The 15,325-nt window shown below is 47.7% G+C and overlaps 1 protein-coding gene across 1 annotated transcript in view; it reads left to right on the top strand.

Annotated features, from left to right (window-relative positions):
- The window catches only part of QSOX1 (quiescin sulfhydryl oxidase 1), a 428,334-nt gene that overhangs the window by 287,254 nt on the left and 125,755 nt on the right, over positions 1 to 15,325 (top strand). The window contains exon 6 of the mRNA XM_085601768.1: positions 14,330 to 14,475. Within this exon, the coding sequence (XP_085457894.1) occupies positions 14,330 to 14,475 (146 nt within the window). The remainder of the gene's footprint in view (positions 1 to 14,329; positions 14,476 to 15,325) is intronic.

Below are 15,325 nucleotides of genomic sequence, written 5' to 3'. Positions count from 1 at the left end.
TAAAAAAGCAGTGACTACACCTGCGGTATGGATTTAAACCGCTATGGTGTAAATTTAGATGGTCAACATGTTTCAGCCCTAGAAGACCCAAACTGGATCAGGCTTTCGTCAGGACCTTGCAAACAAGCTACTGCCAAAAGTGAAGTGAAAAAAAAAAAACTCCGGTAATCGTATAGACCCTAGGATTTTCATTGTTTGATAATTGCTATGGCATACCCTGCTCAGTAATTAGTGTCTATCAGTCTGCTGAAGAAACCATCAGTGTATCACTCATAGTCTGTCTTTACTAATAGTGTCTAATCTTGGCATGGTGCCGTTTTCTACAATCTCAACACCAACTTACTTAGGGGTCTCATTTGTCTCTAAGAGAATGGATTTTATCAGAATAACCTGTTGCAGATAATACTTTTTGCCAAATTAACAGATGGGCCTCTTATTATGACATTACAATTAGACAAATAGACAACATGGTGCCATTATAACCTGTGTGCCTACCAGCCGAAAATGTTGTGTCGATCCAGACAACAACAACCGTACCAAATGCATCTGCACCAAATGTGGCACCTAGACAATACAAGTATAGTCCAACACAATGAGAGCCGTCCTCTCCACCATCACAGCTGCTGACCCCTAATCACTGCAGAAAGCAAAGTCACATAGTTGTGTCCCACAGGCCTTTCTTTTCCAGTTGTGTCAGCACACCACTTCATTTACAATGTTATTTTGCACTGAAACAGAGATGGAAAGGCAGTTTGTAGTCAGGCAGTCTCTATGATGGTGCAGTACACAATGTCTCTTGCAATGTCTTGAAACAGTTTGAAAGTTCATTAGTCATAGCATCTGCATTCAGGGACCCATTGGTGGCAGCAGTTCGTTATCCCCAGGAAGGACATCATTCCTTTCTTGGGGGGCAGGAGCTGAATGCCCTGAAACAATTTTATTCTGTCAGGCGGCATGCGGTGTGTACCCTGGAATATCACAAAAACCAGGTAAGTCACCTCTTTTTGGCAGCACTGGTATTTTGACAATGAGGCTTTGTGTCTTCTCTACTGGAGGTAGTTCAGCAGAGCTACAGTGTCATTTTCACAGGCTTTCACAGGCGTCAAGTGATGGAGATCTCACAAGGAGGTCATCAGCCTACTGTAAGACGATGCTACCACCTTCCAGGCATAGGTGGTCAAGTCTCTCTTTACTGCCTGCGCATTGACATTGGGATTCACAGTGAACGAAGTGTACTGAGTATCCCAGTATGACGGCAAAGAGGCTTTCACACTGTAGATGGACTTTACTGCTTAAAACCCACTGAGGAGAGAAAAATACTCTGCCTCTACAGGTATAAATAATAATATAGTAGTGGTGTCAGGCACAACAGGCTCTAAGGGAACCACAAGTTCATAAGGTAATCACTTTATGGGGACAGCATGTTTTCACCACCCTCTCTTTTTAGTTTTCAACTTTTATTTAATTTAAATATCATTTTATGGTGAGGGCATTTTTCCAAACCTCTCTGTTCCCTAGATCTATAACCTTATTGTTAGTTATGTGTACATCCATCCATTTCCTTTTCATATGTAACAATTTCCCCATCACTCTGCATCTCCAACTGCGGATTGAAGGAGAGACCAGTGATCTTTGGGAGAGTTGTTTTGAGAAATGATTTAGAATCTGAACCCTCAATTCCTTCTGGGAAACTAAAGAAACGTACATTGTCCCTGCGACTTCTGTCTTCCAAGTCTATAATTTTACTACTAAGGAAAAGAAGTTCTTGATCTCGGTCCGGTATGTTGTTAAGTCGGTTCTCAACAGTGTCAATTCATTCAGTTAGACCTTCAAGACGATTTTGAAATTCAGCAATATCTGCGTGTATGGATTTGGTTTCAGTTGCTTGGGCAGATATGGACGTTTCATGCCCTCTAGACGTCGTCCTACTACAGAGATTTTCTGGAGTATGCGGTCCATAGTAGGGTCTGGCGCAGTTGCCATAATAGGATTAGATAATTTTTGAGTTGAAGGAATAATATTTACAACCTCTGAGGTGGGTCGGCTCTAATTAAGAGCTTCAGAATAGAGAGGCTGTTTTATGGATTTACCATTTGCTTTACCAGAGGGCATCGACAAGCAGGTAAGTAATTCTCTGTGATCTTGAACACTATGAGCAGTATAAATAAGTCTTTGTGATTTAAACAAAGGAGAAATTGTTAGGCGCTCTAGAAAATAATCAGGCTGTGCTGGTGAGCTTTTTTGTTTACTTCAGTGAAACTATTCCTGAGCTGAAGTAGTATGGTTCCTTTACACAGTTGCGTGATGTTACAGCTTATTGAGGAAGCCACATAAAACTCAACATCCCTGTTGTTGCAGTATGATAATGATATAGCCGTGTGTGAACAGTGAGTAATGTCTGAGGAGAAACACTGACAGCGGCGTTAGAAATCACCAATGCAAAGCAGAATATCTTCCTTATTTGAGTAAACCAAACGCAGTAGAGGAGGAATGTTCATAATATGAAAAGTTCCTACGTCTGGTCACAGTTACTTGAATAGTGTGTAAAGAGTATAAATCCCCTCAGAAGTTACAATGCTGGAACCTCCTAGAACGTCGGTGCACAGCTCTAAAATAAGTGAAGTAAACACTGCTACTTGTCAAGCGACTTGTGCCTGTCTCACACGTTTCAAAAGCTGCAGTATAGCGCTTACCTCGTAAATCGTGCGACTACAGTATAACGCTCACTTCAAAGCCATGTAAGCCCAGCGCACACTATCTGAGGAGAGACACGGGTCGTATTAATAGGGATTGTAAAACTATCACAGTGTTTTTGTTTACCTCATCTCAAACTATGCAAACCGAAAAGAAGCATCCTGAGAAGTAGCAACCCTTCAAAAAAGGTATCTTATCCCCGTTGGCAGGCAGTTTAAGGTGGTGACAAGGAGTAAAAATCTCCTCAATTGCTCCTGTTGTGTGAAGACACTACGCAGAAAAGCAGCATGAGACCAGACTCTTTTACCTGAATGACAGTACTTCACTTGGACCCAGGTATTTCTTTGTTTTTCTTGGCATTTGGGGCCAGTAAAAGGGAAAACCCGCCTCAGACGCCTCACACAGGCTTCCCTCAGACGCTCTATGAATTCCAAGATGGCCACATCTCCCGAGCGCAATCAGCCACTCGTAAGCACAACGGGAAAGAAGAGCATGGCAGGAAGCCTTATGCGCCCTCAAAATTGCCGAGTCGGCACCACTAGACCCTCCGATGTATAAAACCAGGGTTTCTGTTAGTAATTTACAGCCGAACAAGGTGCCGCCGCCGTCCGGGGCTCCCCACAGCGCAGAGATCCGGAACTAAGCGGCCATCTCTTCTCGCGGCCAGACCACGCCCCAAGTTTGGTAAATATTGCTCATGAGGGACATTTTTTTTATAGTCAATTTTATTGATTTTGCAAAGAGATAGTGGTAAAACATAAGTACAAACAGTACAGCATGGTCAGCAACACCACAACATGTGACATTCGGCGAGTAAAACAGTCTTGTGACATTATACATTGTTGTTTCTCCATCTTCAGCAGGACATATAGAATGAGACCTGGGAAGACAAGGAAGTTAATTAATCTAGCATTCCCAACCATTTACCCCTGACCCTCCGGTGTTTGACCGGACAACCCCTTGGCCTCGTATACTGGTAGCTCTTGTGCGACGCACCAGTCCACTATTCTGCGCCATTTAGTTATAGTGAGCGGGGTGGGATTATTCCATGCCATGGCTATGTCGTGCTTGGCCACTACAAGGGCGGTCCCTAGAAACATTTTATCTGCTCTCGATCCATCTAACCCATCTGTGACACCCAGCAATATGTTTAGAGGGTTGTGTGGGACCTCCATTCCCAGCACCCCTGTGATTTCTGCCTCCAGGGCAGCCCAATAAGAGGTTATATGTGGGCAGGACCATACCATGTGGAAGAAATTTGCGGGTTCAGCATTGCATGTTGGGTGTGGAATTAGGCCTGCTCTGTGTAGGCGGGCAGGGGTAAGGTAGGAGGAGGTGTGCAGGTAGTAAAGCTGAACCAGGCGAAGTCTAGCTGAGACAGTCTTGTCGACCATCAGAGTGTCTCTGCAGTCCTCCTCCTCCAGGGGGCCCAATCATTTCTCCCATTTATATCGCAATGGGTCAAGGGAAGTAGACCATTGTTAGTTAGGGAGCGGAATATACGTGAGACTCCTCCCCTCCCGAGGTTACCCATCGTGATCTGAGCTTCAAGGGGGCTGTGTTCTGGCAGTGATGTACTGGGCTTTATATGCATATCTAGGGCATGGCGGAGTTGTAATCATCTGTAAAACTGGGACGGGTGAAGCGAATGTCTGGTTTGCAAATCCGCAAAGGAGCGGATATGGTCACTGACCCATATGTCTCCAAGCTGTGAGATACCAATGAGATCCCAGCTCTTAAAACCTTACAGGCCCCCACCTCCCGCAACCATGTGCCCTGCCATAGGGGTGTCTGCTGAGTCAGTTTGTCCTTCCATTGGGTGTGTCATAGGGTGGCGCTCCAGGCTAACAGGACTGTTCAGGTCACTGTGGGGAGGTCCTGGGGAATGGGAGATCTGTACATCATAGCCTGAACCTGAGAGAGGTCTTAAGTTCGGTCCTGAAAGCAGGGTCAGACCACCCCCGTTGAACCAATCGTGTATTACCCGGAGGCGGGTGGCAAGAAAATATAAGTACAGGTTTGTTAGACCCATGCCTCCGTCAAAGGGTGGGTTCTGGCAGCACAGGAGGGCCATACGCGGCCGTAGGCCACTCCAGAGAAACCTTATAATTAGACTGTATATTCCTCTGAACCAAGCTCGGGGGACATGGAATGGAGTGTTCTGAATGACATAAAGGAATCGGGGGAGGATCACCAGTTTGGTTTTAGCAACCAGAGGAGTCCCGTTAAATGCCCACGCTAGTTTGGGAAGCAGGGCAACCCATATACCTAAATATTTGAAGGATTGCCGTCTGATGGGGATAGTGGATTGCCAATCGAAACATTCCCTTGAGAGATGCAAGGGGACTAAAGTAGACTTGGCCGAGGCGCAAACCTGAGACCCGTTCAAAGGACTTCAATATATGCAGGAATCTAGGTCCGGATCGGGCCGGGTCAGCGAGAAAGAGCAGGACATCATCTGCGTATAAAGCAATTTTGTCCTCATGTCAACCAACCCAATTCCAGCCCTGAACCCGGTTATCCGAGCGGATGAGATTGACCAGAGGCTCCATTGCTAAAGCGAAGAGGAGGGGCGAGAGGGGGCAACCCTGTCTCGTCCCCCTTCAGATTGGAAAGGTGCTCCATTGACAAGCAGTTGGCTTGGAGTAAAGGATGTGAACCATACAGCAGAAATTAGGGCCCATGCCCATAACCAATAGGACGTCCTCCAGGTAGCCCCAGTCGACCAAGTCAAATGCTTTCTTGAAGTCAACTAGGAGGAGCGCCATGTATGGGGTCCGCGACTGTCAGTTGGCCACGGCCAGATGCAGACGCCTCAAGCAATGTCTGGTACTCCATGCAGGCATGAAACCGCACTGGTCAGGGTGGACCAACTTGCTAAGGTATGGCCTAAGGCGCTGAGCTAGAACTGTGGCATATATTTTGACTTCAGTGTTAATCAGGGAAATGGGGCGATAGTCAGTACATGCTGGTGAAGGCAGTTGCATTTTGGGAATAATAGCTATAGTGGCCGTGTCAGTCTCTGGAGGGAAAGAGCCTTATTCTATGGCCTCCTAGTAAAGGGCCGCAAGGTGAGGAATAAGTATGTTGCGATAAGCGGAATAATATTCTTGTGGGTAGCCGTCCGGGGGTTTTACCAGCCGCGACCAGCGAAAGGGTGCCTTGTATCTCTTCACATGTGATCGGACTTTCCATTCCATCTGACTCAACTACCGTGAGTTTGGGAAGGTGAAGGTCTTCCAGAGCAATTAGCTCTGTGAGTGAGAGCTCAGGTTTCCAGGAAGAGTAATAGTCTGCGAAAGTTTGGGCCATCACTTTGGCAGGGCGATGAGTGTTTCCTTCTGGGTCACGGCTCTCCGGAATTATCGGTTCGCTAAGGGGTAGGATACTAGTCTGTGTAGTATTTTCCAATTCTTATCGCCCCGACCATATACTCGTGCAATGGAGGACCTCCATAAGATTTTCGCAGAGTCAAGAGAAATCTGCCTCATTTCATCCCGCACTAGTGCCAGCTGGCGCATCTGGGTTTTATCTGTTGTTCCAGCTACGTCTCTCTCAAGCTGGGTCGCTTGGGATTCGAGGAGGGCGAGTCTACTCTCTCGTGCTGTTCATTGGGCTTTGCGGTGGCTCTTGGCGAGTCCACGGATCGTGGCTTTACCTGCCTCCCACAGATTGCCTGGGGATGAGACGGAGTCTTGGTTCGTGAGGAAGTACTGCTTGACTTCAGCTTTAATTGTTTCCTTAAATTCCCGATCTTGGAGAAACCAGGCATTCATCCTCCACATTGGATAACAGTGGGTGGGTCGCCCAGGGTCAAGAGCATTGGCGAATGGTTCAAGATGCCCCGGGGTAGGACATGTATTTCCCTGACTCTGACACTCCAGAGCCGGCATGAATATCATATCAATGCAAGAGTAGCTGTGGTTTGCTGCTGAGGTGTGGGTGTACTGGGTTTCCCGTGGATTCTAGGATCACCATACGTCACAAATACCCATGGCTTCAGCCCAGGTCGCTAACTGTTTGGTGTGCAAGGTGCGGGAGATAGAGGGGGTCCCCGTGGTGTCACGCCGGGGTGCATGACAGCGTTAAAGTCCCACCCCAAAACCGTTGTACCGGGAGGTAAGGAGGAGAGTATTTCACCTATGCGTTTTAGGGTCTGTGTGTGGGTGTCACCAGGAATGAAGATGAGAGGACATTGAGGGTTTCTTCGCCCATTGTTCCGGAGAGGGTTACAAAACAGTCATTGGGGTCTCTATTAATTTGAGTAGGTACGAAAGGTAGGTTGCGCTTTAAAAGGATTGCGACCCCATGTGAGTCCCGTGTGAAGCCCAAGTGCCAGGATCTATCAAATCCGTACCTTGCAAGGAAGGGACAAAGAATGCCCATAAGGTGGGTTTCTTGGAGCATGAGAATGTCAGGGGCGTGACTTTGGGCATGTCGCGGTCCGTTTGATTTTGTCTAGCAGGCTGTTTACGTTCCACGACATGATACGGAGAGAATTCCCTTTGTATGTCATTGTATCGTGGTCAATGTGAGAAGCCTGTAGTGCCTTGGGGATCTGCTGTGGGGTAGATGTCCTGGAGGCTGAGATGTGTGAATTATGTGTTTTGCCTGTTGACATGTATTTGTGATGCTGTGTCGTACTATCGTGGAGCTGATATGCTGTGAACTTTGAGTTATTGAATAACTAGAAACTTGGGCCAACGGCCCCAACCCTCCATCACCCCCCCACCCTATACTTCAAAAACAGAAGCATCTGTCGCCCTATAACCGTTGAGATGAACTAAACTATAACATTTAGAGTCAATGAAGTGTGGTGGACCCCTCTTGTTACAGGATCAGAATATACATCGGTAGAAGTATCTGATTGGTTTGGAGATTCGCCATTGTTCAACTGAGTGCTGTCTGGTGTGATGGGTTCTGTTCGTGGCACTTTGTAGGAGCTTCAGCTGGGGATAGCCGGGCTACGGTAGAGATCAGAGTCTGCGGAGTCTATGGTCATAATTTTGGATGAAGTGCTCTCCGTAGGCGAACGATCTCGGGAACTGGAGCCCCGCGGATGGGGGGGGGGGGGGGGGGGGGAGGGCTCTGGCAACAGAACCCGACACTGGGAATTTGGTGATACAGTGAGCTCGATCTGGCCCTGCCCGCCTTTCAGCCCCTGCGGTACTGCGTGCGTTTTCTTCGCGGCACAGGGTTAAGTGTAGCTGCAGTTTGGGCTCCTGGGGTCGAAGTCACAGATCTGAGTCGGACGGGATGCTCCTCTATCAGCCAGTTCCAGGCCGCTTCGGGACTGTCAAAGAAATGTGTTTTTTCCTGGAAGACCACACGTAATCTTGCTGGAAAAAGTAGCCTGTACTGTAGGTTGAGGGTGCAGTTTTTTGTTTCATGTCTGTATGGGATCGTCTTTGTGTTTGAACTTCCCTGTTGTAGTCCGGAAATATCATCATGGCGTGATTTTGATAAGTTATGGTTTTCCAGACACAAGCTTGCTGCAGGATCAGGTCTCTGTCTCTAAAGTTGAGGATATTTGCTATAATGGGTCGGTGTGTGGCACCTGGGGGAGGTTTTGGAGCCAGGGAGCGGTGTGCTCGTTCCCCCACGAACCAAGTAGAGAGCTTGTATTTGGGCATCCACAAATTGATCCAGTTTTCAATGAATGATTCCATTGGTCCATGTTCTACGCACTCCGGGAATCACACCAGACGCAGGTTGTTGCGTCTGGATCTGTTTTCAGCATCCTTTGTACTCCTGTGAAGTTCTTTGGCTTGAGTTTACAGGTGGGTCATCTGTTCCTTCAGATTTGTGACATCATCCTCGACAGAGGAGATGCGAGATTCAGTTTCAGTGATCCTGGCTGTTGCATTGCGGAGGTCCTGCCGGAGCAGGGCCATGCCGACTCGTGCCTCTCCAATCTTATTTTCGACCGAGGCCCGTGAGGCGGAGATGGCTTGTAGGATCGTGTTGAGGTCTCCACTTGTTGAAGTGTGCCCTTCTGCAGCTTCGGGTCGAGTCTCATTCTCGTTAACGGTGTACTGGTCCATTTTAGTCTGTGGCGTAGGCGGTTTCGAACCCCGGTCCTTTCCCATGGCTGGGCGGTCCAAGGAGGGTCGAGGGAAGGCAGTAGTATTGCTAGTCGTTAGACGGTTTCACCGGGAGGGTATTGGTTGGTTCGCATGGATGGCTCGTGTACCTTCGCGGATCACTAGCACTTCCCCGGATGAGGGGGCCACTGCGTACTTCTTGATTGGAATCGCAGCAGCAATCAGGTACGTTTGCAGTGAGTACAGGGATAATCTTCCACTGCGTAGCTATGTTACGGCCGGAATGAGAGCTGGTCAACTCCAATCGGTAGTCGGTTACGCCCGGGGACTGGGTGCCACTTAGTGGTATTGCAAGTGATAATGCACTATGTGAACAGGGATGAAGTCAGGGTAAGCGATTGTTCCATGCTCGCCCTCTTAGCAGGTGTTTCTGGTGGCCGTCAGTCACTTAAGCACTGGTCTTGGTGCAGTAGCCTCGCGGTCAGATGGGAGGCGAGTGTTCGTTTCTCCTAATGAAGTAGTTCGCACACTGAGTTGTTGGGCCCAATCAGGCAGGGAGGGGGGGTCCCAGAAGCCCGCCGCTGTGCGACCACGTTACCGGTCCCTCCACCTGCATGGGTCCAGGTGTCGCACCCCCACCGGGGTTGCAGCGGCAGGCAGGCAGGCCCCACTGCTAGTCAATTGCAGGTCTGCGGGCCCCGGCCGCATCTGCACCAAGACGGGAGGATCTAGGCTGGCGAAGGACTCTTCTCCCCTACGCGCCACAGCCCGTCAGACTCACCAGGCCGCAGGAGGTCTGGGCAGCGGGTGCCCCTGTCACATCGGCGGGCCCAGTTTTCTCGTATCTTCAGGGCCGGAGAGCGACCGCAGGAACCGACACTTCGCTTAGGTCCTCAGTGGTCGTGGTTGAAGCTCTGAGGCCGCCTCCCACCCACAGGATCTCGGTGCCAGAAGGGGGGGGAACCCACTCTGAGGGTCCCCGCTGCCCGAAATAGCAGCCGATCCCCCAGCCTTTGTCTCGGTTGCCAATCAGGCAAAGTCGCCGCAGGCCCAAGCCGGCGCACCAGCCCCGGAGGCCTGGTCCAGGGAGGGAGCCCTCACCTCAGGCCACACACCAGATCCCCTCCGGGCCGCGGGGAACCAGGATAGCCGCGCGGCCTCGCGGCTCCGGAGCCCGTCCTTGCCCGGTGAGTTGTTCGGTGCCTCCGCCCGTCAACAGGGCACAGTGGAGTAGGGGGCTCGATCTGCCGCAGGGGATATGTCTAATAGCAATCCCCAGCATCCAGGCACAGGTCACAGCTCGACGAGCGCCGCCATTTTGACTTCAGGGCGGCCCGGAGACCTTGGCGCAAAGCCAGCCGCCGCACCTGACTCAGCAGTATTTTTCTGGCACTGGTGGGCAGCCCGGGTTATTTTAGGGTGCTGGCGCTGAGTTAGGGGAAAGGATGGTTGCCGATGGCAATAGATTCTGGAGCTGATGACGGACGGGTCCGGAGCACTCTTAGAGTGCAACCGTCATCTTGACGTTCCAAGCCACGCCTCCTCATGAGGGACATTTAAGTCTAACATCTACTAAAAAGATTTTGCGCAATCATTATTGGTGGCCTGGCAGGGACACCATAGTGGACAAATAAATACAATCATGTCATGAATGTCTTGATCTGAGAGTTGGCATTTTAGTAAAACACCATTAGTTAATGTGAAAATGCCTGAACAACCGTGGGATAGAATAGCTAATGAATTTTTAGGACCCTTAAGTTGTTTGCCAACTAATCAGAAGTATTTTATTGTTCTGATCGATTATTTTTCAAAATGGATACATTTTAAAGCTGTGAATGAAATTACAACTGAAGTTACGATTGAGTTTCTTGAGGAAGTGTTTGTGGTGGAAGGTATACTGAAAATATTAGTTTCAGACAATGGTATGCAACTGGTATCAACAGAAATGTGTGATTTTCTTAAAGAGAATGGATTTACTCATCACAGGGTAGCACTGTATTCTACACGTTCTAATTGACTTCTGGAAAAGGCTAACAGGATTATTAAAGAGGGTGTTCCAACAGCCATCTCTGCTAATCTGAATGTATATAAATATTTGGGACGCAAGATTAGTTGTTATAATAATACTCTCCATTCGACAACTGGTGTAAACCAGTTTGAGCTTCTATGGAAAAGAGTTGGATTTTCTAACACATTTCCTCCATGGATGGCTTCTGAGAAAAGTAACTACGGATCTTTCAGAGGTTAGAAAGACTGTACAGAAGGTTCAGAATAAAAAGGAAAGAGTATTATGATATGAAATACAAAGTGAAGGAGAAAAAAGTTCAAGTTGGTGGGAAAAAATTAAGTATTTTTGAAAAACAAAGGTTGGTGGAATAATTCCGATCAAGCCTACACAATCACGAATTTTGTGGGATGGTTTTGAGAAGAAGGAAATGGGTAAGATTCTGATGTGAAGTAACGATATACTGGATTTGCAAAGCAAAACTTTTGAACAGCTGAACGACACTAACGCTGTCGGTGACAATGGAAATGTGATCAGTAAGGCAGCTAATTGTGTGCAAACAGGTGCAAAAGACCAAGGCACCGAAACAGCAAAAGAGAATTTCATTGTTAAATCTGGTAGAAGTGTATTACCAAGGAAATTCAAAGATTTTGTAATGTAAAGGCAATGTTTTTTTTGGTGGGGAAAGGAGTTGTGTTAAGGTACTTGATACGTCCATGTGTTCGCACCTTTCTGTTCTGCATTGCCGCATCAGTCTGCGTTGGGACGTCAGGTACATGGTAATGGTGTGGAATGTAGAATGCTGGTGTACGTGAGGATTCCGATGGTGGCGGTTTGTTGGACAGACTGAGCGCAGGATGGTATGGGGCTTCCTGATGTATAATAAACTTGATTGATATCAATCATTCCTTCGCCTCCAGTGTGGATTTTACAGACACCTGTCAGTCAGAGATTTTTGACCCTCCTTGCAGGCACCTCTGCTAGCTTTCTTTAAAGGTTAGATTCACTTCCCCTGGTTGACAAAGCAGAAAGTGGGTGCATATTGGATTGCGACGAGGGCATGCACTTCAGTCCAGCTGGCAGCTTTGCGTCTTTATTGATGCCTCCTCTGCCGGTCCATCATATGTGGGTATTTGTGCTTCTTTGTTGTGGGTATTAATTATTGACTTGTCGTTTTTTTTTCTGCCACTTCCAGTATTCTGTGGGACCTTGCTGATAACTGTAGGGCACAGATGCAAGCTATAAGGCTGCTTAACTAACCACTCAATAACAAGACCGGCCTGCTAAGACCAGATAGATCTGCCACATATTGCTGGTTACCAGAGGACTCTGACATAGTCTATCCTGTAGTAGTCCCACACTCTGATCAAAGATGAAAAGCATAAATATAGAACAGTGCATCTTGGCAAATCTCCTTACTTACCTCTCATAATGGCAATCCTTCAAGGAGGACTGTCAAGCGGTGTATCCGGGCATATCTCGGATTCCCATGACTCTACAGCTGTTACCTCTCCCAGATCCATAAGATTTCAGAGAAGACGTCCAGCTGCGACAGCCTGCATACGAAATTAGATTGAGAACATACAAAAGAAAACATTATCATACAGTCAAGAGACTTGCAGAACTAATCAGAGCTGCCAACATAACACATGCTATAAAAAATGCGAGCCTCTCTATCATGCTTCCTCATCTGTCACACCACCAAGCACTGCCTCCGATAACACGATAACCATATCTTGGTGGTCATCATGCATGACATGGAAACAAGTCCCACATAGGCTCAAACAAAGACCGCACACTTGCAACCACACACTATGCGAGTGAATGAGCGGTTCAGCGCTCCCACAAAGGGGGTCGTGAGTGGTATATAAATGCTACAGTACAATAAATACAGTAGTTCTCTCAACATGAGGAGTGGACACTATGAGGAAAGATGCTTCCTTGAGTGGGTGAGGATCCAGCGTCCTTTGGACTACTACGCAAAGTTCAATTTTCCACTAAAGGACACACTAGATGTAAACATGCTAAAGGAAGGAGGTACTCTTGGGCCTAAAAATTCCTCTCCCTCCTCCTTTGTTAATTCAGCCATAATTTGCTTGGGCATGTAATGTCCTATGCTCAACTTTGCCATATGCCCATTCGTCGTCGTTTCTGACTGATTTTGTCTTGGAACTAGATCAAATACCAAGATGTAATGCAGGAAGGCCATGTAGAGATCACCACGTTTCTAAAATACGTATTTCTTGATCAGGAGTTTAGATTAAAATGTGTCTGCTTTGTAACTCCAGCATCAGTCCCTTTGCGAATGGTTAAATGACCTCCTATTCCAAATAACTATTTTATGACCCAGCAGGAGTTTGGAGAATGTTTGACGCGCAATGTGTGAGGCTTATGTGCCTCTCAATTTTCATCTCCTGCACACACTCTGAGGCATATTTACAAGCCCCTTGCGCTGCCAGTACGTCACATTTTGTGACGCACCGGCAGCGCAATACACTGCCTCATATTTACAAGGACAGGAAGAGCCACCCTGCGTGGCTATTCCTGTCCTTGTAAATATGGTCCCTTTACACAAAGCACTTTGCGTGAAAGGGGCGTTCCATGGGTGTTGCTGTGGGTGGTCCCACGCAACACCCACGGAACGAGACACATTTCTAGACTTATGAGGAATCGTAAATCTGGAAATGCATGTGAATGCTACACCTCCCCAGGTGAGGCGTAGGGAGGCGCAAGGAGGAGAAATGTATTCATTTCTCCTTGTTGTTTCCTCTTTTTATGCGTGTTGCATTCTGCAGCACACATTGAAAGAGGAAGTCACCTCTAATGATTGTTTTTGTTCAGGAAGTGTTCCCTTCCTGCACATAAACAATCATTGAAACAATGCTGTTTTTCAACTTCTATGTTCTAATGCTAATGCTAAGGCATTTCAGATTGTTTTTGTTCAGGAAGGGTTCCCTTCCTGCACATAAACAATCTCCCCACGACGTAGGCATCCGTGCACCATGGTTCAAGGGTGCCTGCGCCGGCGCATGGCAGCAGTTTGTGTGCCAGCACAGGGGGAAGCACAGAGATGCGAGATATTGTTGTAAATATGTCGTATCACTGTGCTTTCCAAACTAACGCAGCACGGCGCAGCAAAAGGACTTGCTGCACTGTGCTGCGTTAGTTTATTGTAAATCTGCCCCTCTGTTTGTAAAGGAGACAATAGTTGGGCTTTTTTTTACATTTTCTCAGTCTGACGTAGAGTATTTTGGTGACCGAATTCCCTGAGTGTGGGGTAGATTATGTTGGTGACTGAATTCCGAGTCTGAGATACATTATGTTGGTGACCCCATTCCCTGAGTCTGGGGTAGATTCTGTTGGTGACTGAATATCTTGAGTCTGGGATACATAATGTTGGGGACTCCATTACCTATATGAGAGTTGGCTTATGTTGGTTACCCCACTCCATGAATCTAAGGTAGATGATTTGGTGCCTCCATTCCTCTAGTATGGTGTGTATGACGGTGGCACCTCAGTTTCCGGAGTCGAGGGTAGATTATGTTGGTGTCCTCAATGCTGAGTCCGGATTTTCTTTCTTTTTCAGGTTACACTGGACATGCTGCAGTTTGAGAACATCGCTGTGCGGCGAGTTTTGCCTGGTGAGGCTCTGCAGTTGCCGCACTTCGGTGTGAAGTCGTTCCCCTCCGCCTACTTACTCCAGAAGAGTGGCACCTTCTCGCGAATCAGAGTGTGAGTATGGAGCCAGCCAGACATTGAGGACTGGCAAGAAGACCTCCAGGGTTATTCGGTGAGGTGGAAGAGCCGGTGGCTGTCAGTGATCTCAATGGAAATCAATAATAGGGGAGAAAGATAAATCTGCTTGGGTCGTCAGTAGCAGGCAATCGGAGAAATCTGTGTATATGCATATATCAGAAATATATTATATATACAGATGTGTAGAGTGTAATCATCCGTTACCATTGTTGGATGGGAGGAAGGGCCGTGTATCACAAGGGGCGCATCCTCGCATGGGCCATGATACCCCTCCCCTCCCTCAACAGTTGTGACGGTGGTGTAACGAAGGCCCCCACAGTGCGGGGAGTGGCGAGCTTCAGGGGCACCCTCAGCACAGTACCCTGGCCTTGGGAGCTCCTGAGTACTGAGGAGCCCCCCTCAAGTTTTGTTACGCCAGAGAGTTGCAATAAATAGCATAACGGACTCGGGATTTGCCGGTGTGGTTTATACTATACAGTTTTTATATGTGCTGTGGTTTTATACAAAGGTGTTTATCATCAGCAGCGCTAAAGTAGTTGAAATCCATGCAGTATAATCATAACCGTGCAGCCTTGCGCAGTGTCGCAAATGGAAGATACACAGGCCGGGTGTATAAGCAAGATATCTTTATTGTAGCTTAGTTCCAGGATAGATGAGTAGAAGGTAAAGAATAGATGAAGTGTAGCCCCACCAGGAGCAGCCTCCCTGCTGCTCAGCCTGCATTCACCAACTGACGCTCCCCACACACACTCAGGCACCCAAACATTCTATGAGGTCATCACACATTCCAGCTGAGCAGTAGGGAAGATACAAGAACTAGTTTATG

Source organism: Triturus cristatus, chromosome 4_2 (genome assembly GCF_964204655.1).
Source record: "Triturus cristatus chromosome 4_2, aTriCri1.1, whole genome shotgun sequence".
Taxonomy (NCBI): domain Eukaryota; kingdom Metazoa; phylum Chordata; class Amphibia; order Caudata; family Salamandridae; genus Triturus; species Triturus cristatus.
Note: the sequence above shows the minus strand (reverse complement) of the source record. Positions and strands in the feature narration are given on the sequence as shown.